The sequence below is a fragment of the Papilio polytes genome, unplaced genomic scaffold (genome assembly GCF_000836215.1).
Source record: "Papilio polytes unplaced genomic scaffold, Ppol_1.0 DF823731.1, whole genome shotgun sequence".
Taxonomy (NCBI): Eukaryota; Metazoa; Arthropoda; class Insecta; order Lepidoptera; family Papilionidae; genus Papilio; species Papilio polytes.
This window is the reverse complement of record NW_013525473.1, coordinates 2,959,906-2,984,863: the sequence shown is the minus strand read 5'-3', so window position 1 is coordinate 2,984,863 and position 24,958 is coordinate 2,959,906. Positions and strand designations below refer to the sequence as shown.

At 32.9% G+C, this 24,958-nt stretch overlaps 3 protein-coding genes across 3 annotated transcripts; 2 read left to right on the top strand and 1 right to left on the bottom strand.

Moving 5' to 3' along the window:
- Nucleotides 1-92: 92 nt before the first annotated feature.
- Nucleotides 93-9,060, top strand: LOC106103623. Its single transcript, XM_013283407.1, has 5 exons — nucleotides 93-915; nucleotides 3,668-3,728; nucleotides 5,168-5,376; nucleotides 7,696-7,858; nucleotides 8,749-9,060. Exons 1-5 carry the CDS (start codon nucleotides 741-743, stop codon nucleotides 8,831-8,833), a joined length of 693 nt encoding a protein of 230 aa, XP_013138861.1. The 5' UTR covers nucleotides 93-740; the 3' UTR covers nucleotides 8,834-9,060.
- A 146-nt stretch (nucleotides 9,061-9,206) lies between these two features.
- On the bottom strand, nucleotides 9,207-13,742 carry LOC106103478 (odorant receptor 94a-like). Its single transcript, XM_013283259.1, has 5 exons — nucleotides 12,715-13,742; nucleotides 11,170-11,266; nucleotides 10,608-10,721; nucleotides 9,445-9,600; nucleotides 9,207-9,260 (listed from the first exon to the last, which is right to left on the bottom strand). The coding sequence occupies exons 1-5, from the start codon at nucleotides 13,638-13,640 to the stop codon at nucleotides 9,207-9,209; spliced, it is 1,347 nt and encodes a 448-aa protein (XP_013138713.1). The 5' UTR covers nucleotides 13,641-13,742.
- Nucleotides 13,743-15,436: 1,694 nt separating this feature from the next.
- LOC106103635 (putative sodium-dependent multivitamin transporter) lies at nucleotides 15,437-24,775 on the top strand. Its single transcript, XM_013283429.1, has 9 exons — nucleotides 15,437-15,512; nucleotides 15,640-15,748; nucleotides 18,769-18,904; nucleotides 19,068-19,630; nucleotides 19,704-19,800; nucleotides 20,064-20,225; nucleotides 22,265-22,422; nucleotides 23,658-23,862; nucleotides 24,462-24,775. The coding sequence occupies exons 3-9, from the start codon at nucleotides 18,788-18,790 to the stop codon at nucleotides 24,714-24,716; spliced, it is 1,557 nt and encodes a 518-aa protein (XP_013138883.1). The 5' UTR covers nucleotides 15,437-15,512; nucleotides 15,640-15,748; nucleotides 18,769-18,787; the 3' UTR covers nucleotides 24,717-24,775.
- Nucleotides 24,776-24,958: the final 183 nt, after the last annotated feature.

Here is a 24,958-nt window from a genome sequence, read left to right as displayed (position 1 = left end):
TTATTCCTTAATTAAATATGTTAGATGGTAGGTTTGTGCCGCTTTGAATAATTAACTTTAACTAATTTGTTTTATTTTAATATCGGTGAATGTATTCGAAGTAGAGCGTAATAATCCTAATTATATGGATAGGTTAACAATTACGATAAATATCTATTACATTAGAAACTAAAAAATGTTCTATCCCTCGCATGAGGCTGGATCTAGTACGCTGAGTTGAGATCAACTTCATCACTCAACCTCAACTAAAATTCAGTAGCTCACAGCGCTCGGACTCATATGCATGTGTCTACGTCGTAACAGTTTGCGCGCCAAAATATCGGGGAATATAATCATTTGTAAAAACTGTGTTATAAAGTTTTTAAATATGTTGTTACTCCATATTGATATTCAGAACATTGTTCTTATTATTTTAAAGCTAATATATAATAATTGACATGGTTATAAAAAGTTTCAAGGCAGTGCGATATTTCAGTACTTGGGCAATCGGCCAAACTTTAGATAAACACACGTTTGATGCATTTAGTTACAAAGTTTAAAGTTGATAAACAACAACAAAAAACGTTTGTAGTATTGTACTCTAAATAATTAACATTATTACAAAATAATAGGACTGTATATTAACTTGGTTATTTTTAATATGGTTGCGTATATAAAAGTGAAAGTTATCTTAAGTCTAAAAGGGTGAATTATTTCGTGTGATGTAAAATATTTATTTCGTGGTGCGTTTAACATTAATTATGAGTGTTGAATCATCAAAGCCAATTCGTAGTGATGCGGGTGAGCCGGAGTCACAAGACATATCAATAAGGAGTCCATCAATAAGGGTACCTACGCCGAAGAAATCCTTAGCACTGAGATTATGGGTGCTGTTGCAGCCGTTGGCAAGATTATGGGGCCTTATTACTGCTGTTGGTAAGTATATAGCGATCAAAATACTTTAAATTTCAGTTTGAACGAGTTTCCTTTTTTTTTGTTAATAAAAGATCTATATTGCTTAATTTTTTTCATATAAACATTTAATCAATGATTTCTTTAAATACGTACAATAAATTCAAAAATCGGCACAATCTATGAGAAAAATTATAGTCAATCAGAAAATAATTTAATTTTCAAACTTAACTAGACATTATTACATGAATTACAATTATCATTATTATCTGAGCTTCCTCCCATTTACAATTTGTCGGTCGGAAGTTCGATTATCGGACAAAACATTTACTACTATTATTAGTATATAAGGACTATTAAAATATATGCAGTTCACCATTAACTTATAACGACGTTCCAGAATTTAGTTGTATAAGTAACTTAAGGATTTAAAGCCAAACTATAGTTTTGTGATTTCTGTCTACGCTTAAACCAACCTTTACGGGTGAAGGGTTATTCAAATCTTCCTTATTTATTTCAAATTTTATTTTACATAGACATGTAGGAGGGCTTGTTGTTCAAAGAGGATTAAAATGAAATACAAGTATTTTGAACCCGAATTAAATTGACCGAAAAAAAATTAACATTTGGTTTTGCGATTGACATACATACGTTGTGTAGTTTTTTATTCACTAAGTTCAAATGTAAGATCACATACAAAAGTGTTTTACGTAATTGTGACGTGCGTAATTTGTACGTAAAAGTATTTTGTATAAACATTGAATAAATTAACATTTTCTTGACGGATAAGTAAAATAGAATTGATATTTTTTTCCCTCGATATTGTATGTATATTTAATATTTGTCTAGCAATGCTTATTGTTACATCTCATAAATTGTCAAGGTCTCGTCAGCTAGCAGGAAAACTTGTCATAATTATTGTTGTAGAATTAAGGAGTGCATAATAATTAATTTATTGCAGTATAATAAACCTTTTAGTTTTAATGTATATAAAGTTTTCCCATAGGTATTTATACAAGGGGAACTAATCGCCTATTAAGGCTGGGTCAGCTTCGTAAATCTGATGTCATTAGTACTCTTATATATAGGAGAAACGTTTACGGAATTTAAAACTCATTGATCTAACCGGAAAGAGAATAACATCTCCCGATGCACTAAATACATTGATTAACGTCTCTAGGAAGCATTTTTAAACGTTTTTGAAAACATAAATACAGATACAAAAAGATTAAAATGCCCCGTTACGTTTAAAAATGCTACTATATATACTACCCATCCATAGATGTATATATAGTAGCATTATATATATACGACCCATACATAGATGGGTAGTATATACTTTGCCTAAAGGGTAAAGGACAGTATGATGTGTAAAACTTTAGATTTTATATTTTACTACCTGTTTCCATGCGACTTCATCCGCATAAAATTATAAAAATTTCATTTTATTGTTCACATTTGTCAAATTATCAATTGCAAATGTCATAATGACATGACATGATGTCGAACCAGGGCAACCTTGCTTCCTTGATGTTGGCAACAACTTATGGTCTCTTTCCTACATTAGGGTTTTTATCCAAAATATTTTCCCCTAAGTTTAACGGCGTGAAAATATATAGCCTAAAGCCTGACGTAAGTGTAGGGCTTTTTATTAAAAAAGAGTTATTCGAAAATATGCTGTGATTGCTGACACCTTGCTGGCAACAAAGAAGTGTGTGTTTACGCTTTATTATAATAGTATAGATATGTACATTTTGGCATATTAAACGCATCATACCACAGCCCTATTAAGCCCTGTTACTAATATATCATCAAGAGCAATCGATCTTAACGAACGATATCAATTGTTTGCAATTGCCGTTACGTTTGTATGTACATTGATAAATTATACAACACGTATGTACATTCAACTGATAACGAATATTTTCATTGAAAAATTAGACTAGCGGGATATTTATACTTCCTCATACTTGGTTTTTGATATTAAAAATAATTAACACACGTTCTCATAGATGTTGAACCATCAAAAATGTATTCTTACTTAAAATTTTAAAATAGGTTGTGATCACAGCTCTAAGTGTTATCTTATTTACCGAATAAATTAAAGATGCGTATAATTAAAACATTCTTACATAAAATGTTCTTGTGTTATACCTTACAATATTCAAAGTACTGAGAAGACACATTAATTTTTTTTTATTTAATAACCTATTTATAATGATAAAAGACAATCGGTATCGAAATGAATGGAGAATAAGCGGGCTTTATAGTCTAATATTTCAATTTTTCGATGTTTTCATATATGAGAGCTTTGAGGAAGAGTCAGCGCTACACGATGTCATTAGGAAAAAACACAATTTGTTGTACGAAATTGATACAACGTGGTAATGCCCTCAACACACATCCAGTTTTAACCAAAATCAGACTGTACAATTAGCACTTACGTGCAATTTTTTTAAAGTGTCAGTTAAATTATATTGTTTGAGAAACGTGAAAAATGGTTTTAACTCAGCAGAAGTTGTAATATTTTCAACATTTCTCTTGAAATAACTCTGCAGTATAAAAACATCTGTTCGAAACTTTACTTGATAAAGTAAATATTTATGTTAGCTTAAAATTTTTGAAACGATAGTTAAAATAGTCTAGTGAATAATATTCGTGAGAAATTAATTTTAGTAGAAAGGAGATACCTAATTAGATGTGTAGGAAAAATTATTATAATAAGTAGTTATAATTTGGTAATTTAATGAAAAAAGTCAAATAATGACCATTGCAGTTCTCAGCGGTGCCGGAGCAGAACTAATGGTGCTCGGGTACGAAGTCGCGCCGGGCTTCTTGTAAGTATTTTCATCTGTATTCATTATTTTTAATGACAATTACAAGAAATATCAATAATTTTTTTGCTTTAATGTGGCACTTGTTATCCGTATTTCACTCGCGTAGTAGGTCACATGTAAGTTGAAGAGCATACAAGATCAATGTAAAAAAATAAAACGTAGTTGATTAAGATTATTAAAAATTTTATTACATACTAACTTTCACCCGCGAGTCCGTTCGTGTGGAATTAAAAAAGTGAGTAGCCTATGTCTTCTTCCTGGCTGTCCTCTACATCTGTACGTAATTTAATCGAAATTCGTTCAGCCGTTTAGGCTACAAACTCTAACAAACATTCATACATCCATCTAAACTTTCGCATTTATAATATTAGTATGATTCTTAAGTGTCCGATTCTAGGATAAACAAATTTAATCTCTCTGTTCAAATAGCACTCTGGGGAGTCAAAGTAATATTTAAATTTTCGAATTCCAAAAAAAAATGGTATAGGTAGTTACGTAATATGATTGTATGTAAGTACAATCCTGTAAGATTTGCCTAAAGCTAAATTTATTTGAGGAAAATGTTCATCTGCTCGAAACTGTTATAACTTCGAAACATTAAATTTGGCGCGACAAAATTTTGGATGGTAATAAAAAAGGGAGGTTTTCTTTTCATCTCGGTGTTGAGGGACGCGTTAAAAACACCTATTTAAGTAACTTTGACGTGTTTGAGGCTATATTGTGACGTCTAGGGCGTTGTTTTATGTGCGCGCCGCTCCGAGCTTAGAAACAAGGCTCGTTAGCAGGATCCTTACGTATAGTGTTCATTAACCTGGAATTCAAACGAGAAAGTACCTGTTGTTTCTTTTACAATTCCAGTGTAGATACGGAACTTTGCGTTAGTGTATTTATCTGTATGTTTTTAGATGGTTTAGAGAGAAAATACATGCAATAAATGTACTTAGTTTTGTTTTCGACAGTTACTAGAATAATTTGATATACAATTCTTATAAATCTTGTACTTATATATCATTCGTTTACATTTTATCCGGTATAAATGTTAGCGACAAACTTAAGTCATCAATATTTAGCATGCAATGTGTGAAAACTTTTTACGAGGCCTCATGAAATGTGAGAACATTTCTCCGGTAGGGTTGTAAAACTCCTTACTTTTGAACTTCTGACGATGAATGGAATGAAAATGAAGTTAAGTGAATTGCGCTACTTTCTCTATAGACCTGGATACCTAAATTGAATCATTTTAAAGTTTTCCAACTAGTCTATAATACTACATAACTGTTTCGGGTCTAAAATTACTTAGTTAGAATGGAAGACATCATTGTATCTCTATATTCAATTCTTAGATAACAGAGATCTGCTATAAGCTGCGCTCACGACACATTGTAATAGTATAAAAATAAACATGCTTAAATGATAAATAACTCAAACATTTTGTATAGAGTTGGCGCAGCTCTTGTCTTCGTATTGGAGACGATGTGGGTAGCTGCACTGTTCGTGGACTTGCTGTGCCGGCGTGGACAGTATACGCTGTCTCTACGTTGCTGGGACTTCACGAGGTGGTCCTGTGGTCGTGCGCGCGCTCCGTTCTACGCATGTGCCGCGACCTCCATCTTGTTTGCTAATCTGACAGTCCTTGCTGCTGTTTCAGGTAAAGGAATGTATAAAAATCAGTGTGCTATACTTGATAAGAACTGTTGTCCAGGCTAAAATACATTCTATTAATGCTCGGTTGCTGAAGTCTCCAATTAATTTATCATTACGTAGTGATTCATTATCGCTAGATTGGCCTGTGTTTCAACGGATTAAAACTCAAATTACGTATTTCGGAAGCGCATTTCATAAAGTTGTCGAAGCAAATCACTATCGAATGGTTACTAAAGCTGGGAAGCCGCCCATAAATAAGCTACGAATAAAAATAAAAAGTTAAATTTATTAATTTTTGTACTTGTAAAGAAAGGAAAGTAGTCACGAAAATTCGCGAAAAACCGAGTATAAAGCTTGTACGGGAAATAGCATAAAGTCATTCACGATAGACACATGACACAGTTGCGGCCAGCTACATTAAGAAGAGATTGGAAGCTGTTGCCAACACGCGAATTTTCCTCGAATAAAAAGTAACAGCCACAAACGAGGCCGATCCACTTAAACGATCTTAACGTACTTTTTACTTCAAAACAAATTTCCTTCCTAAAGTTTAAAAATAAAATGTAATAAGATGCCTTTTACAATAAGCTTTCAGACGCGTGTCCGTGTGCAATTAAAAAAAGTGAGTACCCTATGTGTCCTTACAGACTATCTTCTATGGCTATGCCAAATTTCATTGAGGTACGTTCAACCGTTTAGGTTTCAAACTCTAACAAACATCCATCCATCGATGTGATCTTTCTTATTTATATTTGTAAGAAGTAAGATTGATTGACGAAAGAACTGAGATAACGCGATTGAAATAAATAAGGATCACCTTTGAACATCTCTTCCGTCGCCAATATGTGGGTATTCCGGCTAATGGCAAATCTCCAGTACTGACACGCCAATAGTACTATCTCTACATTATGTATGGCTATTAAAATATATGTATTATTATTTAAGACATAAGTGTAATCATACTTGATGCTAATATAAATGCGAAAGTTTAGATGGATTAATGTTTGTTAAAGTTTGTAGCCTTAACTGCCTAACTGATTTCTATGAAATTTGTTGTAGATGTAGAGGATAGTCTGGAAGAACACATAGGCTACTCAATATTGTTGTTTTAATTCCACGCGGACGTAGTCGCGGGTGATAGCTAGTATTTAATAAAAAGTCTAAATTGATCTAGAGGTATGCGGTTATCTTGGTTCTACAACGAATGAGTATATCGTGAGGATATGTTGAGAATGCAATTAAAATATGTAGATAAAAGAATATGGAGCATATTATTTAACTATGCTACGGACGATATGAATATTTAATGTGTGTATTTTATAGTTATACTAATATCGTTAAAAAAACAGTAACTTAACGTCTATTCTTTATAGAATAATTAGCTTCCGCCCGCGACTCCGTCCGCGTGGGATTAAAAAAACAAAAGCAAGTAGCCTATATGTTCTTCTAGACTATCTCTAAATCTATGCCAAATTTCATCCAGATCCGTTCAGCCGTTTAGGGTACAAACTCTAACAAACATCCATCCAACCATCCATTCATCTAAACTTTCGCATTTATAATATTAGTATGGTGTATTTCTAATAAGTTTCTGTTTATCTATTTTGTTTTATTAGAAAGTAACATTTTTGTTTCATAGAAAAATGAATCGTGGGAAATTATGCAGCATTTTCATATAAAAACCGCATACTGGGAAGTTCTTGTTGAGTTTTTTTTAAACAACGATGGCTCGCTGTTAGCAAAAAACACGTCTAAAAGACTGGGACATAGCAAACATAGTTTTACATTTTGTTTGGACAGCTTTTAACTTTTGTCATGGGTTTTAAAAATTTGAATTGTTCTAAAAGTACCTCGTAGTGGAAAGCGGTATGTTGGTTTTTAATTTTAGCCGCTGGCATAATTAAAAAATTCTTTGAGTTTCAAATAAATATTCTGATATGAAGCTAGTTACCGTGGTAAATATTTTAAAGAATAGCCAGGCAAACGTTGGTAGTTATCCGTAATGTTTTTTTAAAATGCTGGTGCCATGCTTAAAAGCTCATAGCAAATTACCCTAGTGCTTTACAATTCGCCTATTCAAAACATTCACCAATTACACTATACAGTATTTTATTACGGGTCTAGATTTCGGACGGACAGGAAGCTGAAGAAAATATAATGTATCGAAGTCAAGCTAGAATTTGACGTTTTAGTAGTATTTCTTCTGTATTAGTTAGTAAATCTTCTACTGGTGGTAGAATATTTCAAACAGATGTGATTCAAAAGAATCTATCAAAGCTATAAAAGGTAAGCTAGATATTTTAGTAGCATTTTCTCTTTGTAGGTGGCTTACTGCTCGTTCTAGCAGCCTTACGAGCTGCGGCACCATTCTCCCCGTTCGCAACGCACGGGCCTCACCACGCACGCGCCGGCAGCTCCTTACTCAGCCAGCACGACTCCCCTCTACCTGACGTCTTCTACAACGCCGCGCATTCCGCTGACGACAAGTATGTTCAAAAATTACTACAGCTTTGTTACTTTTTCTGAACGTTTTTGTAATCTGGGAGACATTTGAGTAATTAAAGTGAAGTAAAATAACGTCTATGGAATTAAAACAGTAAAGTGATGATTTGTAATCTAGGAGAACTTTTGGTATAACCGCTTTGTCCATATTATAAAAGATATAAGTAATTATTTTAATACTAGCTTTCGCCCGCGACTTTCCGCATGGAATTGAAAATGAAAAATGAAAAGCGAGTATATGTGTTCTTCCAGACTAGCCTCTAAATCTATGTCGAATTTCATCGAGATCCGTTCACCACTTTATACTACAAACTCTAACACACATCCAGACATCATAACTTGCGCATTTATAATATTAGTAAAATGGGGTATACAGTCTGGTACGTGTATAATGTACAATATGGCATGTGAACGATATGGGACTCGATGGCCTTAATTTGGTTTCCTCGTTCAACATTATTCTGAAGCGTCTCTCGGGAGCGCTTATATGAAGCGGTTAATATGAACGTTAACACAAGTTGTTTGTAAGTAATTAAGTAATAGGAACTTATGTAAATCATAAAATGTACGCCACCTTGAATTTTGTATTACGATTTAAGTTCGTAAATAACGTACATACAAGTTTTGATTTCTAGTTTGAATAGTTAAAGTTATACTTACAGTTAACCGGATGTTAAATTTATAATAAAAAACCATACAAATCTACTTTTGTTACCGTTAGTACCAGACTTCTGACTCCCAAAGGCCTTGCTCTACGAAGTTCAACCTCTTTGCTTTAAGCGTATTACGTCCTATGGAGCTTTATAAAAGAGGTCTATTAAAATAAATCTGGATTCACATATATAAAAAATAACGAATAAGTTTCTATTTACAGATGTGAAGAAATGACTGTCCTCGATATAAAGACACCGGAGAAATCGCGATCGCCGACACCAAAGCAATCTCTGTTAGAAATCTAACTTATCTAGTGTATTTAAGTTTGGTTTATATATTATGCGTGCAGAATAACATAACTTTTTGTATTCGATGATTGGTAATGATTTCCATGTTCCACTTCTAGTGGACGTTCTCAGTGACGTCATTGGACTAAAGTGTCATGTTACTGCGACTTCTTACTTAATATTACGAAGTAATGATATTTAAAAATTGCGGCATTATGTACGATTTATTTTCTACATTAGTTGTATTAATTTTATATCGTAAGAGAACTGTGATAGTTTAGATTATAAAAATTATGTTATAAGTTGGATTTTGTTTAATATTATCAAATATTGATAGTACTCTATAAAATAAATTTTGTGCATAGAAACTGGTTTTATTTTCATTTAAATTTTAAGCTTGTCGTTTGCTTAATACAGCATAATAGGAGTACGCCGCTTTCATAATCTGAAAATTAAATGTTTATAGTTTTTATACTATTTCTCGTAAAATATTCCATAAAATTATCAATTCTTGGATTCTAGCCTTTGAAGTATTTTAACATTTGATAGATTTTTGGTGTGAACACGGTTTGCAAATCAGTGGCAGTCAAAGAATTAAACACTCTATTTTCACAAACAGGAAAACTTACAGACAAAAAGCAATCGTTGTTCATATTAGCGAAACCTGCAGCGGTGAGGTGCAGCGGCCTCTGAGCTCTCAAGATCGTCAGTAAGAGCATCTTACGGACCCGCGGCGGCATGCGCTCCCATTTGCACTCCATTACTGCGTCGGCCACACGCCTTGCCTGTAATATTTCAATACAAGAGAATGGAGAACAAGCAAAATTCAGTTAATTTCGGATTTCAGCAGTAGCCACAGCGTCCGAATAACTCATTAGCGATTTTAATTAGGTTTATTTCAAAGAGTAAAAGGCAAATCAGAAATGTTACATATCTTTGTTTGAATCAAGTCGATTCTAAAAAATAACATTGCTATTAAAAGTTGCTTATTCACATGCAATGTATATTTATTTTGTTTCAAGTCGTTATAAAGATAACCGGCAGACGCGTTTTATTACAAAAAGTATAAAGCGAATACGCGGAAAGTAAATCCCTACTCAGAATGTTATACCTTTTTTTCCTTTCTTATTCGTAACTAGGTACTCCAATGTCCTGGCAGCGTCGTTATCTTTTATCATGTATGTATTCTTTTTTCAATGCATAAGCAGTCATTCATGTATACTACTCACGACGAAAACTTCTCAAAAGAATGGCTCAAGGTGGCATTGTCGCGTTCTTTATTTCTATGTTATGTGACTGTGAGATGAAACACGTACTGAGCGGAACGCCTGAAGCTGTATAACTCGTTTCAAGCACCTTTCTTTCGGTACCACACCGTGTAATGGAAAGCACTAGAGAAAATTTGTTTTCGCAACAAAGTTGACATTCGTTGAATCATTTCACAATATATTGGTAAATGTGTTTAGCTCAATCATTAATTTGTCTTTACCATACATCTGTAGTAATATAATAAAGTGGTAAGTGTATTTTTGATGTATTGAAATAACTCAAAAACTACTGGACAGATTTTTAAAAAATATTTCAAGTCTAAAGCTACGTTGTTTTTTTTTATATTTCACGCGGGCAAAGTCACGATCAACAACTACTGTTAAATATGATTGCAGTTTATTTTTATTATTTAAAATTAAATGATAGTCTTACAAATAATTCTGTGTACCTTTTTTCTGGTATGTGAATTGTTCACATACAGAAAAGGTTTTTTTTAATAATAGAAAAACTTTAATCAGCTTACTTGGTAAGTAAGTTCGTTGCCAGTGAAGCATTGTATCGCAAGCTGTGTGATCATCGCAGCGAAGAAAGCCAGTGATGTTATCAAGCGTACTGACTTGAAGCTGGATGCATCTAACTGTAAAGAAAAAGTTTCTTAAGCTCAAAGAAGTATCGACGCGCGGTGTATCTAGCTTAAGGCGGTTTGCGCCAATTTTTAGAATTCAAAAGCTCTAGTCGGGATGTTACAAACAGTAGAGCTTTTGATCTTTTGTTTAATGAACATGTTTCTTAAGAAGTTCTTCAAAATGTTTATGTGTTTAACTAAAGTTTTAGTAAAGTATTAAAGAAAATCTATGCGATTTTCTTATAACTTCGAAACGTAAAGAAGCGTTCTGTGTGAAGTGACGTACATTCGTATTCTTCTACGACATTATTCAGAGTTAATAACAGATAAATATTGGTTTAAACTATCCTTGTTACCGATGGTGCACATTGCCGAAACATTTGTATTTTGTGTTAAAATTGTTATTAAGGTTTTTAAACATTAAGCATATGACAGTGTAAACCCACGCTTATTGTCGTACCGAAACTTGCACCATTACAGCACAAATGGCCGCCATGCTGGACAAGAGTTGAGTCACGAAGCCATATGAATACGTCATTGAGAACTTTTCCACGCAACTGGAAGTTGACAAATAATTAGAATTTTATCATGAAACCATATACACAATCAAATGAAATATTTTTACCAATAATAAAATGCATATAACTAATGGTATCCGTAAATGTTCTTGCTTGTATAATTTAATGTTTGGTTTTCTATTTAATAAACCATGAAAAAACAGTAACCCTTTACACCTAAGATAAATATAAAAGTGTCAAGAACAATGGAATCAATTATCACTTTGTTACCAACACATGTAGCACTAAATACGTGTATTCAGTGTTAGGTGTGTTATTATTTATTACAAAGTACGTTTTACCAGAAAAAAATGTAATATAAGTTCTTGGGGAACGTGGACATAATATTCATGCAGGATTCATTTCATAATCCTAAATTTTGACGATCTCATATTGTAAACTAATCATGACAGGAGTAACTATAGCTCTAAGTTTCTATTCCTTTCATTTTAGCAAACTTACGTTGAATGTGAACCGTGGATTATGTTGATTTCGGTGTGGGAGTAAGAAAAAAGCAGTCGTGTGACAATATTGGGTCGGTAATCCTAAGATATTGCACGCTGTCATATCCACACAAAATGCGGTCCCCCTTATTGCTAACATTGGTAGAAGATTGATATTTTTTCGCTCCGCGGGACACTGCCATTCGCAGCCGTTTCAATACAGATTTCCCACTTTTTATTTAACCATCGACTCGCCCTAGCTCGTTCCAGGTTTTTATTAACTAACTATATTTGCCTTAGGCTTACAACAGCAGTATAAGAATGGAGAATCTTATGCGTCATCAAAACAAGTAGAAAACCTGTGTGGATACAAGGGGCTAAAATTTGTTTAATGTATTTTTCAAAATTACCTTTTTTATACTTCTAATCACATGTTCCATAGTCAATTAAAACGAATTATTTTTATACTAGCTCTCGCCCGCGACTCTGTCCTCGTGGAATTAAAAAACAAAAGTGAGTAGCCTATGTGTTCTTCTATACTCATTCACATATACCAAATTTAATTGAAATCCGTTTAGGCTACAAACATCCATCTATCCATCCATCCCTCTAAACTTTCGCATTTATAATGTTAGTACGATTTTAATTCTTTTTAAAATCGTAATTCTTTTGTTTTATGGTGTCGAAATTGCATGTCCAACACAATAGTGCTCTGACAGACTATTATCCACAAATTGCGAGTCTGGGCCGGATTTTGGCGCGTGCAATCCCTCCAGTTAATTTACAACGCACTCTATGGCAGTTTAACATGGTTTGCGCGCATCGAACACGGCCCGCGTGCCAAAACGCACATGCTACTGGTCATATATCGTGCGTTAGTGGATTTATGAAAAAAAGTTTAATTAACGACTATCAACTGCCAATGACAATTACTACTCATGTTTATATTTCGAGTCTAATAGATCTAACGATTTTAAAAAAACAACAAATTGTAATAAAGCTTACCTGATTAATAGTTGGTGTTGCTTAAAACAACTTTTCAGTACCGACATTAAAGCCTCTTCGATTTCTCTATCAGATTTATACTTCCTTATAACATTTTCTTTTATGTCAAGATTATCTCTAGAATTAATGTGTTCCGAAGAATTTCTCACGCTATTTTCATTAATCTGAATACCTTGATAAAGATTTGTAATGACTCGATCATAAGCTGTTAGAAATGCTTCTTGTAATATAGTAAATTGACAGCTCATATGAAGAATAACAGATCCTATGAATGTATCAATCGTCATGACAATATGGCCAGTCCAAAGCAGTCCGATGGTTTCAAAAGCGTAGGTAAAAATGTATGGCCTTTCATCTTCATAGTTCCATGGTATGTAAATAGGTTGTGGTAAGGTCCTTGGTGGGCTTATTAAAGATTCGTTTAATTGTAATATCTCTCGTTTCCATTTTATATCTTGTACAATCCCGTATACAGTAGTATTACCAATCGTGAGCCATCCGAAGAATAGAAATGAGGCCGTCAATATTTTTGTTACTCTAATCGTGCGACGAATCAGACCATTGTTCTGATAGTAATCTTCCAAATCGATCTCTAAAATTCGAACAATGTCTTGAAGTTCTCGATTTTTAAAGAAGAATATATAGAGCTTTATAAGAGTAAGGTCGTGTGTTACAACAAATGATAGACTGAACATAAATCTATCTAAATCTTTATGACCTATGAATGGATCTATCGATTCCAGTCCAACGAAAATCACAACCCAAACTAATTCTGTTAATAGAGCATAATAAAAATACAATCCGGGAAAGTTCCGTGTGTCATTTTCGTCAGGATGATGCCACCAACCAAGGCCTAAAAATCTTAATAAAATATAATGGAAACCAAAATATCGCTTCGGTCGAGAAACGTCTGAAGTGTTCAACATTGTTGGGAATAATAACTAAATTGAACATTGAATATAGGTTTCGATCACACCTCTTTAAATTTAATTATTTAACTCGAACACTTCGAACTATGTAATTATTAGGTAAGAAGTATAATTTATAATACACCGATCACGAGAATAATAAATTGAATTAAATTTATATATTATGTAAGTACTGTTAGCAACGTAAGTCGTTGCAAACGAAATTCGCTTGGGTACGGGAGATCTATAAATGTCTTTTAGCAGATCATGTATAGTCGGAAGTCATTTTTAACAAAATTAACACTAATAGCACGCATACTTATGAAGTAGTTGCTGATGACTAAAAATTATACACTTTTAAAAGTAAATGTAAAACAAACGCTTCACAAAAGAGAATGTCAATCGGACTGATCAGTGATAAGTTACATAAAAGTACAAAGTTTATTTAAGGATATTTGTAAACGTGCAGTTTTGTTTACACGATGAGTTCAATTCAAACAGTTGTACTACTTATGTTTACATTAGTAGTACAACTGTAGTAGTAAACTGTAATTTATGGAAAATTAGACGTTTCCTAACATGTACAGTTTTGTAGAGGCGAGTTTATAGTCAAACTTTCAGACTTGGGGTTTTACGGTCAATTTTTCCTGTGTTAAAAAAAAAACATTTTTTTCACTTGTTCACTTCTTTAATTGTTACAGATGTGTAATTTACCGTTAAATTAAAATGTAATGTTTAAGTCACTTTTTAAAGTCTATCAAAAGAAGTTGAAAAATCGCTGCAGCTTATAAATTGCGATAATTAATCGCGTAAGCAATGTAAGGGGGTTAAATTTTAATGATTTATAAAATAAGTGGGCGTGTAAAAGAGGTTGGATAATAATATAGTTTCATACCGAAGTGTGAACTGCGACATTTGAATAGATTATTAAAATAATTACCTTAGCAGCTACTAAACAGCTTTTACCGTAACCATTTAATATTGAATCATATATACTACTATATACTTAAAATATTTTTTTCATAAGCAAAGACTGTTCCTTTTTAAAAAGCACCCATTACATATAAAAAAGCTTCCATTTCTAAACAGTTATCAGTCAAGCAGTGGGTGTTATTTTTCAGTTTTTCATATAAACTTTGTTTTTCCAGTACACTTAATAACAACTTTCAAAGATTTGTTCTTTAAAATAATACTTACAATTGGTATCTGTATTTACCGTAAAGATAATTAAAACCACTGTACAAGGTTAGGTATTTTCTATTTTCAGTCTTGTAAATTCGGTAGTATTTCTTTCTACCGTTAGATGTCGCTAAAATTAAAAATTACCAAAGCATAATCACACACAATATGCATATATGTAAGTTATAAATTGTTGTAAAATAATACTTGTACTGAAATTAATAAATTAAATCTCCAACGACTATTATTGAAATAAACGTAAAAGACATCATAGAATATGGATTGTGTCACAAAAGTAGGTAATGTCCACATTGCTCACGTATAATTATTATGAGTCTTTTTAACAATTAATAAAAATGTAATCGTTTTCAATAATTTAAGGAGATGGTATTTTTAATACCAAAAGCAGAAAATAACTAAGTTCATAGATGTGGAATAATGCGATTTTCACATGAAAACTATTTTTTAAGCGCTTTAATTTTTCCAAGCGCTTTTATTGCTGAATTGTACATTAACGTCAGATGTTTGCTGTTATTTCATTGGACGTTGAAGTCGTATGATCGTACATGACATTTAACGGTATAATATGATACATACTCTTTGGTAGTAGAACTGACGCAACTGGACGCAAGCAATTTTATAACCTAAGTTAGTCCGCCAATGCTTGCGTTACGGTACAGTCTGTGATGAACAGAGTTCATTAAATTAACGGTATATAGTCCGTTATTTTTGTATGTTTTTAATACAAATTTGATGTGTGTATTGTAGCAAATTTAATACTTGGCGTATGTAAAATATGATGTAATGTATTCGCACAGATAATTACATTTTTTGACAGCGGTTCTACTCTTTGAGTTATACAATGACCCGGTGAACATTTGTGCATTAATTACGAATAAAAGTCGGCAAAAGTAAGGAACAAGTGTACTTCTTGAAGACATAGTAAAGTAAGTATCGGACAAGTGCATTTGCATTTGGTCTGTTTCATTCATATGTAGAGAAAATATTCTATACCTTTTTTAATTTTAACACATAAACATTTGGCGCCAATTTTTTTTTTAAATAAATCTATGAAGAATATTTATTTGTGTAAATTGTGTATTTGGTTTAAGTTTAATTTATTAAATCTGGAAATAGTAACTATGTTTAAGTTAAGTTAATAATTTTAGATACATCTAGGTACGCATAATATTTACGTACACGCTTATAGATATTATCAGTTCGGTTCAAGGTAATTCCAGTATTTGCCTGGTCTAATATAAGATACATTTTAAATGTTAAAGCAGAACATGTGGGTTAAAGTACTATAAAAAAAAAACTTGCTAAGAAGTGGAACTTGAGGATAATTGGATAGTACGTTCCCATGGCAACACATTCGTACAAAATCATTTCATTCTTTTGAATGCACTTCACGGAATATGTTTTTACTAGTTGTTCCCGTGCATGAAAATTATATTTTATTGTTTACATGTGTCAAATAATCAGTTGCAAATGTCAAAATACCAATTACCTTGGCAATTTTGCTTTCTTGATGTTGGCAGCAACTTATGGTCTCTTTCCCACATTAGGGTTTTTATTCAATATATTAACCCCTTACGTTTATTGGCGTGAAAAAATATAGTCTGATGCATGACGTAAATGTAGGGCTTTTTATAAGAAGTATAATTATTAAAAATATTCTATAATTGCTTGCATCTTAGCAACAAAGAAGTGTGTGATTACGCTTTATTATAATAGTATAGATATATTAATGTAAATTTACTTTTATTATGCCTTAGTTAGTAGTAAAATAAGGGTAATTAAAGTACATTCATCGTGCTTTGATGTAAATAAAATAAATATAAACAATACAGCAAACTGTAAGATATGAAAGATAATAAGTTTACTTGTGACTTTGTAACATTGTAATTGTGTGTTCATGTAAATAAACAGATAATAGTAGGACCTGGTAAAAAACATTATAACATATTAATTAATTACTTATATTTGTTGTGTTGATTATTAATACATACCTATTATCTATTAGTGTACTATATTTTTTATTTAATTTTAAATCTGATAGAAACGTTTAAAAATGTTTGATAGTTAAAAAAATATTAATTGATGTATCGTTAAGAGACGTAACTAGCTTATGTAACTATAACACATTACAGCGTAATGATAATGTTATTATTAGTTAATTGATTATTTACTGAGATGGGGGGTCAACACTCAATGGCATAAAAGTATATCATGTAACACCACAACGTAAATATAACTAGCTTTCGACCGCGACATCGTCCGCGTGGAATTAAAAAATTAGGTACAAAGTAGTAACGAAAGTACTCTACAAACTCTAGCAAACATCCATGTAAAGTAAACTTTCATATTTTTAATATCAGAATGATTAGTTATAAATATGTTTGTTAAAAACCATAAAAACGCTGTTATACATAATTAATCATATTCTTTTTAAATCACATAATTTCGATTAACCCGAAGTCTTATCGTGTCGTGAAGACATCAAAGCTCCTTCTGTACCAATGATTACTGATGTATTGGAACATTCCACGTTCATTTAATGTTCAAATAATCAAAAGGACACTTTGGCAAGACGATGTCTGTCTATTAAAATGATTGAAACAATTGGCTCTGTTATATGATGCTTCTTGTAGAGATTTGTTAGTCATTTTAAAACTTATACGACATAGTTAGACTCGTTCTTTTGATGATTTTTCATGCTAAATCTACGATAAGGAACTCCTGTGACTTTGAGTGCGGCAATTAATATTTGCTCAGTCGTTTCTACCCACAAAATTGTATTCTTTTTTTTAATCTTAATAAGGAGGTTGGATTTTTATCTTAAAGGATATGCCAATACCATAATGAGACTCTCAGTGATTACGAAACGAGCGGACATAATCGTACTGCCGCGCCGGTAGTAGGCTCAGTCAGCATTGATATAATAATGCCAACATCAGCCGGGTTGACCTTCAACTCCTGAAAAAGTATCTCACTCCCGTCTGCTTTTCACATTCTAACAAGTGTTGGATATATTTTGGCTTTCTGTATATCTATTGGATATTTAAGCAATGTAAGTTCGAAATAAATCGATGTTAACAAAACACTTAAACTAAAAAATCTCTAGTTTAACTTTCCTACTGTCTACTGATAATGCTTGCTAATTGCTTTAATGTTATTAAGATAATGACGATAAAAGGATTGCGACAATGAAATTATACAAAGTAATGTAATTCCTGTGATATCGGAATAAGAGCGCAATCAGTGCTTAAATCGTATCATGTAATAAAGATAAGAACTGAGAATGTATGCGCAGACAATCTGAGAGCAAAACAGTAATAATTAATTACTGCAGTCAATGTGGACTAAGGGAGTCTTTTAGTGTAGATTTAGTATAAGATATTATGACTTTTTAAACGATTCTACATGTGCTTGTTTATGGAATACTGTTAAACAGAATCAAAATTATTATTACAAATAGGTCTGAAATTATATCTCGTGGATTAGAAAAGGTGTAATTTTTCCAGCTTATCTTGGTTTCATTATTTAAAATTGCTAAAGGCAGACTCAAACATGACCTACGGTGTCCTTCAAACCCGAATTTGTAAATTCATCCACTTCTTTTCAATATAGAGCGACTGTCTTAATACACCAATAAATTGTTATAATAAAAGCTTATTAAAATTAAAAAAAAAATAGTTTTTTTTTTAAGTACGTATAGTAATTTCTATCCATTTTCCATCTACAAAAAAACTTAAAAAAACAGAATAAAATTTAATTAAAAACAATAAATAACCATATATTGATAAAATACCTAAAAACTAACAAAATCGCAAATTTTTTATCTAAGTTTTTACCACAAACCATTCATACAGTACCGACATTTAAATATCGAATAACCTTTTTAGACGTATTTGAAGGTATTTTTAAAATAATTTGTGGGTAATATAGTTAATGTATGTTTCAGAACATTTTTAAAGACAAAAATGGAGCAATCAGTATTCGGTCTTTGGGACTACATAATAATGGCGGCGACTATGATAGCGTCGGTCGCAATTGGCCTTTACTTCAGATTCAGTGGCGGAAAACAGAAAACCAATGAGGTAGGTAATTTAAATAATAAAATTCCAATACAATATGAGAAAAAAAGTTTAGGGATTTCTAACGCAAATTTGAACCATGATACATTACATATTTTATACCATCCAAGACTTTCGCCCATCACATGATGTATAAACAAAAAAAATATTCGTTTGTGTCTTGCAGGAATACCTGTTGGCCGACCGAAATATGTCCATACTCCCCGTGGCGGTATCACTTATGGCATCTTTTATGTCAGCCATAACACTTTTAGGAGTCTCCGCGGAGAATTATTACTACGGCATGCAGTTCGTGGTCATTAATATTTCATACGGCATCGCTACACCCATCGCCAGCCGTCTCTACTTGCCGGTGTTCTTCGGATTGCAAAAAACGAGCACTTACGAATACTTGGAACTACGTTTTGGACCTCGGATACGAATGCTGGCGTCATTAACGTATACATTACAAATGATTCTATACAACGGTATCGTACTATACGCTCCAGCGATAGTACTAGAAGCAGTGACTGGATTGGATAGACTTATATCTATTCTATTAGTGGGTTTAGCTTGTACTTTTTACTCTACATTGGGCGGTATGAAAGCAGTTCTGTTTACAGATCTGCTACAATCGTTACTGATGTTTGGAGCAGTTTTCAGTGTTGTTGTTTTCGCTTCCGTGCAAGTCGGTGGTTTTGATCAAATATTTGTGATTGCTAAAGAACGTGGACGATTAGATTTTTCCAAGTAAGTTTTAGTTTTAATGCTTATTGACTTGTTCTAAGATGAGTATTTTTTTATCGTAATTGTTTCCTTTCAGCTTCAGTGTTGATCCAACAGAAAGGCATACTTGGTGGTCTTTGATCTTCGGAGGGCTTATAACATATCTGTCATTATACGCTGTTAACCATACACAGGTAATTGCGTTATTTTTTATCTATATTCTATACTAAATATAAAGAGGAAAAATGTGTATTTTTGGATTTGTCTATGTATTGCTATAACATCAAAACTAGTGGGCCGATTTCAAAAATTCTTTCACCATTTAAAAGCTACGTTATCTGTCTGTCTGTTATGTCTTTGTAATATTTTTTAATTCCACGTAGACGAAGTCGTGAGCAACATCTAGTACTTTTTATAAGAGTTAAACGAAAAGTTTAGTACATTATTGTTTTTGCAGGTGCAGAGACTGCTGACGGTGAGCACATTGGGCCGCTCCCAGCAGTGCTTGTGGTGGAGCTGGCCGGTGCTGTCAGTGCTTAGCGTGGTAACCTGCATCAGCGGTCTGGCGATATTCGCTGTATACAAGGACTGTGACCCGCTAGCCAGTCGCAATACCCCAGTAAGTACAAATATTCTAAAAAGTGCATGAATGATCTATGAGATATACGTGTAGAGGCATTTTAAGTAAGAAAGTTAGGCAAACAAGAAAGCGGGTCATCGAATATTATGCGAAAGACAACCAACATCCACAACGTTCTAAATTTTTTTAATAGTGTTTTTTTTTTTGTCAGGGATAGTTGATAGATTTTTTTTGCCATAGTAAAATAAAGGTTACCATTTGAATTGATAACAACTAGAGATGTTGTATTCGTGTGAAATCAAACTTATATAAAAAAAGACAATTATCGTTTAACCATATGTTCTAAGATATCAATTGAAAGAGGTTAGTCAATTAAATACTTGTAAGTTAGTTGAAACATGACACTACACGTTTTTCCTAAGCACTGCAAGTACGCGTTTAGTAACCAGTGCAATGTACTGATTTTTGCTATCGTATGAAATCAACGCGGCCATGGCAGAGCGATGACCTCGGAATAGTCGATAGAGTAAACACGAGTTGGCCTAATATGAAATTGAGTCTAGAATTTAATACAATCTTAGAATCAATAGGTACATCAGCCTATAAACTTCCGTACAAAGATCGTGTAGCGGTCAGATGATAAGAATATTGGTAAAAGTGTGGTCACCACATAAAATGGTACTTTAGTGGACGTCACGAACGGAATTAAATAATTTTAATTGATACTTAAGACATCGTTGTTGTTTATGTAAAATATACCTTCGTATTTTCCTTATAATTATGATTTATTTTACTTCTAAAGTTTTGTTCAAGTAATCATACTTCATACTAATATTATAAATGCGAAAGTTTAGATTGATGGCTGAACAGATTTTTATGATATTTGGTAGAGATGTAGAGGATATTCTGGAAAAACACATAGAGTACTTTTGTTTTTTTTTAATTTCACGCGGACGAAGTCGCGGGCGAAAGCTAGTTCACACTAAATAAAAAACTAAACTAATTTATTTTCCTAGTTGTCTGTATAAATTAGGTTCCGTAAATGAAAAAAGTGGAAGAAAAAGAAGGGAGTTCAACTAAAACAAGATTTTTCTATCAAAATTCGGATTAACTTGGTTAAGTCCGATTTTTTAAATATAAGGGTCAACGATACTAAGCTATTATCTTTAGTTCAATTGTATTAATCAATATAAAATATAACACCTTATAAGTTGGGATCAAAATCCTTGAAATTATTGTATCAATAGCTCTCTGTGACTTATCTATAGGTTATCGTAACTGTAATATTAGTTTATAAAGTAAATATTATTACATGCCACGAAACAATAGCTATAAAATATGATTTCAATGAATTAGATTACATTAAGCAAATTTTAATTTGTTTTCTTTTACATGAGAAAATAATGTCATCTGATATTTAAATAAGTACATTGAATGGATATTAATAAAAGGGGTCCGAGGAAATGTTCTAACAATGAGAAATGTTATGTTTTTTACAGCTTATTGTACTATTGTATGTCATCGTGCTGTATACTGTGTTACTTTTGTCTACGTTATCTCTCATGCGATTTCGGATTAGATATTGTTACTCGTAATTTCAATAAATCACGTTTGTTTGCTAAAGTTAGGATGTAATGACCTAAAAACTCTTAATATTGTTAGCATTTGAATCTTATATCTCTTTAGAAATTAATTACTGTTATTTAGCATACTATTAGTACAATCGGAGTAATGTCTTTATGATTAAGGCTCCCACTGCTATTTTGTCTTCTAAAAAAGATCCACTTGTTGGTTAACATAGCTACTTTTATTCTGGTCGTCTTCAGCATGTCTTACTAACATTGTACTCGTAAATGCGTAAGTTTAGATGGATATTTGTTAGAGTTTGTAGTTTAAATGTAATTTAAATGGCATAAATGTAGAGGATAGTCTGGAAGAACACAAAAACTACTCACTTTTGTTTTTTTTTTATATTCCACGCGGACGGAGTCGCAGGTGAAAGCTATTTTTATAATAATAGTTAACATGATTGAATTACTAAGTACGGTGTGAAGTAATATCTTCTACCTTTCGTATAGATGGACCATTTAATGCCGTACTACGTAGTGGACGCGATGCGCAACGTGCCCGGGCTGGCGGGATTGTTCGTGGCGGGGATATTCAGCGCTTCACTCTCCACTATCTCTGCAGCCTGCAACGCCCTCGCTGCAGTCACACTCACCGACTATGTGGGAAGGTAAACTAAACTTTCCTCAAAGGCCGGCAACGCATCTGTAGTTCCTCTAGTGTTGCAAAAGTTCATGGGCGTCGTCGACCACCTCTGTGTTCTCGCCGCTCGTTTGTCCCCTTTTATTAAAAAAAAAGAGAGTTAAATTTACGACTTGCTCGCTTTCAGACGGTTGTAATTATGATCATCGTCTGGTTACCAAAATCCATAACCCCATCCGCAGGGTGATTTAAATCTGCCGAAATTTCATTAATTCTGTCCAGTCCATGAGTCTACAGCCTATACGTGCAACGGATTCTTGTATGACTACTATATTGCCCGTCATAATTGTTGCAATAAAATAATCTATGAAAGTAAAGTTTTAAATTATGTTCTTTTCTATGCTAACAAGACCTACCAGTGTAAAGAATAGATTTATATATTTTTATAATAGTATTATTTTGTTTGATACATATTTTCATTGGAGTTCAATTTACACTGAAAAAATTTAAAAACTACAAGTACTTATTGTAAAATCTAATTACATGAAATCATGTATCAAAAACCAAATAATCTTCGTTTTTTGCAATAAAGATTTACTTACTGTTTTTTTCAAACCACTCTTTTATTTCACAATCAAAGTTGATTAGTCGTTGTGTTGCATTATTCTGATTAAATGTTACTTATTTCGCATTTTTGCAAATTGACTTTTGTTATGTAAATATACGAGGCTATTCAACTTGTATTACTCGGTTTATCGGCTCATTATTCCAAATGTTAGGCAACTACATTATTAAAGAATAATACTTATCTATGCACATACATTATTGCGTACGCTGAAAATCAAAATAAGCGAAGAATAAAATTTTTATTACAATAAATTACACCATACAATACATAGGTTGGAAGAATTCATTCAATTTGGGATTAACCTCTCTTACATCTATACATAAGTGTATATAAACGTTACGGATATACCAAGTTCTTTAATTAATGAATCGGCAAATTAATTAAATTGTATTAACTTTAATGGGACATTATATTAAGCGAATTACGGACGGCTCAACTCACGTTTAGATAAACTTATTTGACTTGTAAATCTTACTTCTTACTAATGTTATAAATGGGAAAGTTTAGATGGATGTTTCTGAGAGTTTGTAACCTAAACTAGGCTACATTATTGTTTTTTTTTTTAATTCCACCCGTAGTCGCAGGTGAAAGCTATTGTTTAATAAAATAAATGAATATTTTTTGAAATTGACCAGATGGTTCCAAGTGAATCAATCATACGTGCCGTGGCTGACTAAGATAGCGGCGTGTGTGTACGGTCTCATCTTCCTGGCGCTGGCGTTCTTCGCGCAGTACTTGGGCGGCGTGCTGCAAGCCGCGCTCACCATCTTCGGGGCGGTCGGCGGACCGTTGCTTGGAGTATTCACCTTAGGCATGTTTACAACATTCGCTAATGAATTGGTAAGTTATGATATGTGCTTTATTTCTTAGATACCGCCACTAAGTGAGACAGCTCTTGTGATGTATACTTACTTACTCAACGCGAGTCTTGGCCTCTACTCTTAATTGATTATGGTTAAAATATACACACTAGCTAATAGAGTGGAAGTACTTTAGGCGTAAACAATGCGTATAAATTAAGTTCTTTTCACATGAGCTAGTTCTAAAACTAGAAAGTCCGCAAGTAAAATCATAGAGCCTTACCTATCGATATCCAGAAGTACCATTTATGTATATTTGACGTCTGTTGGCTAACAAAATGTATAACAACGTTAGACCTTATCATCATCATCTTCCTTATTCTACTCCCGTAGGTTCGGCGCAACAAGTTTTTATCCTCCGAATAACTCTATCGTACGTCATCACAGTCATCACTCCCTTTTTGTCCTTATCAAATACCTCTCTTTCTAATGTTATATGGTAGTATAGTGTAGTATAGTATAGTGCAGAGGATAGTCTGAAAGAACACGTAGGATACTTGCTTTTTTTAACTATACGCAGACGGAGTTACAGACGAAAGCTACTATTTCACATAATTCTATTGTGTTCGTATACAACAGGGTGCATCTTTCGCGTTGGTAAGTGGTATGGCATTGACTCTATGGATGAGTTTCGGCGGGCCGCGGCCGACGCCCCTCAAACTGCCAGTGTCGGTGGCTAGCTGCGTCCACAACGTTACTCTGTCCACCCCAGCACCGGCGGACCCCACTGGATACTTTTATTTATACAGAATCTCTTATATGTGGACTAGCCCGGTGAGTATTACTTTGCGTGGGGTAACACTGTCACATATTGACATGTCAATAAGGATTTAAATTACAGTTTCCTTGTTTAGATATATGTTACAAGGAATATTTGTTCTTATGACGTCATAAACTTGTAAACATAATTTTATATAGTTAAATTGTTTTCTATTTAAAATAACATGTTACAATTCATTTTACATTTAATGTTTATTTAACTTTAAAGTTGTATTTCCTAGTTGTACGTAATATACTTCATTGTCCGTCCAATTTTATTTGTTACAATATTTATTCTGAACTATTTAATTAATGCC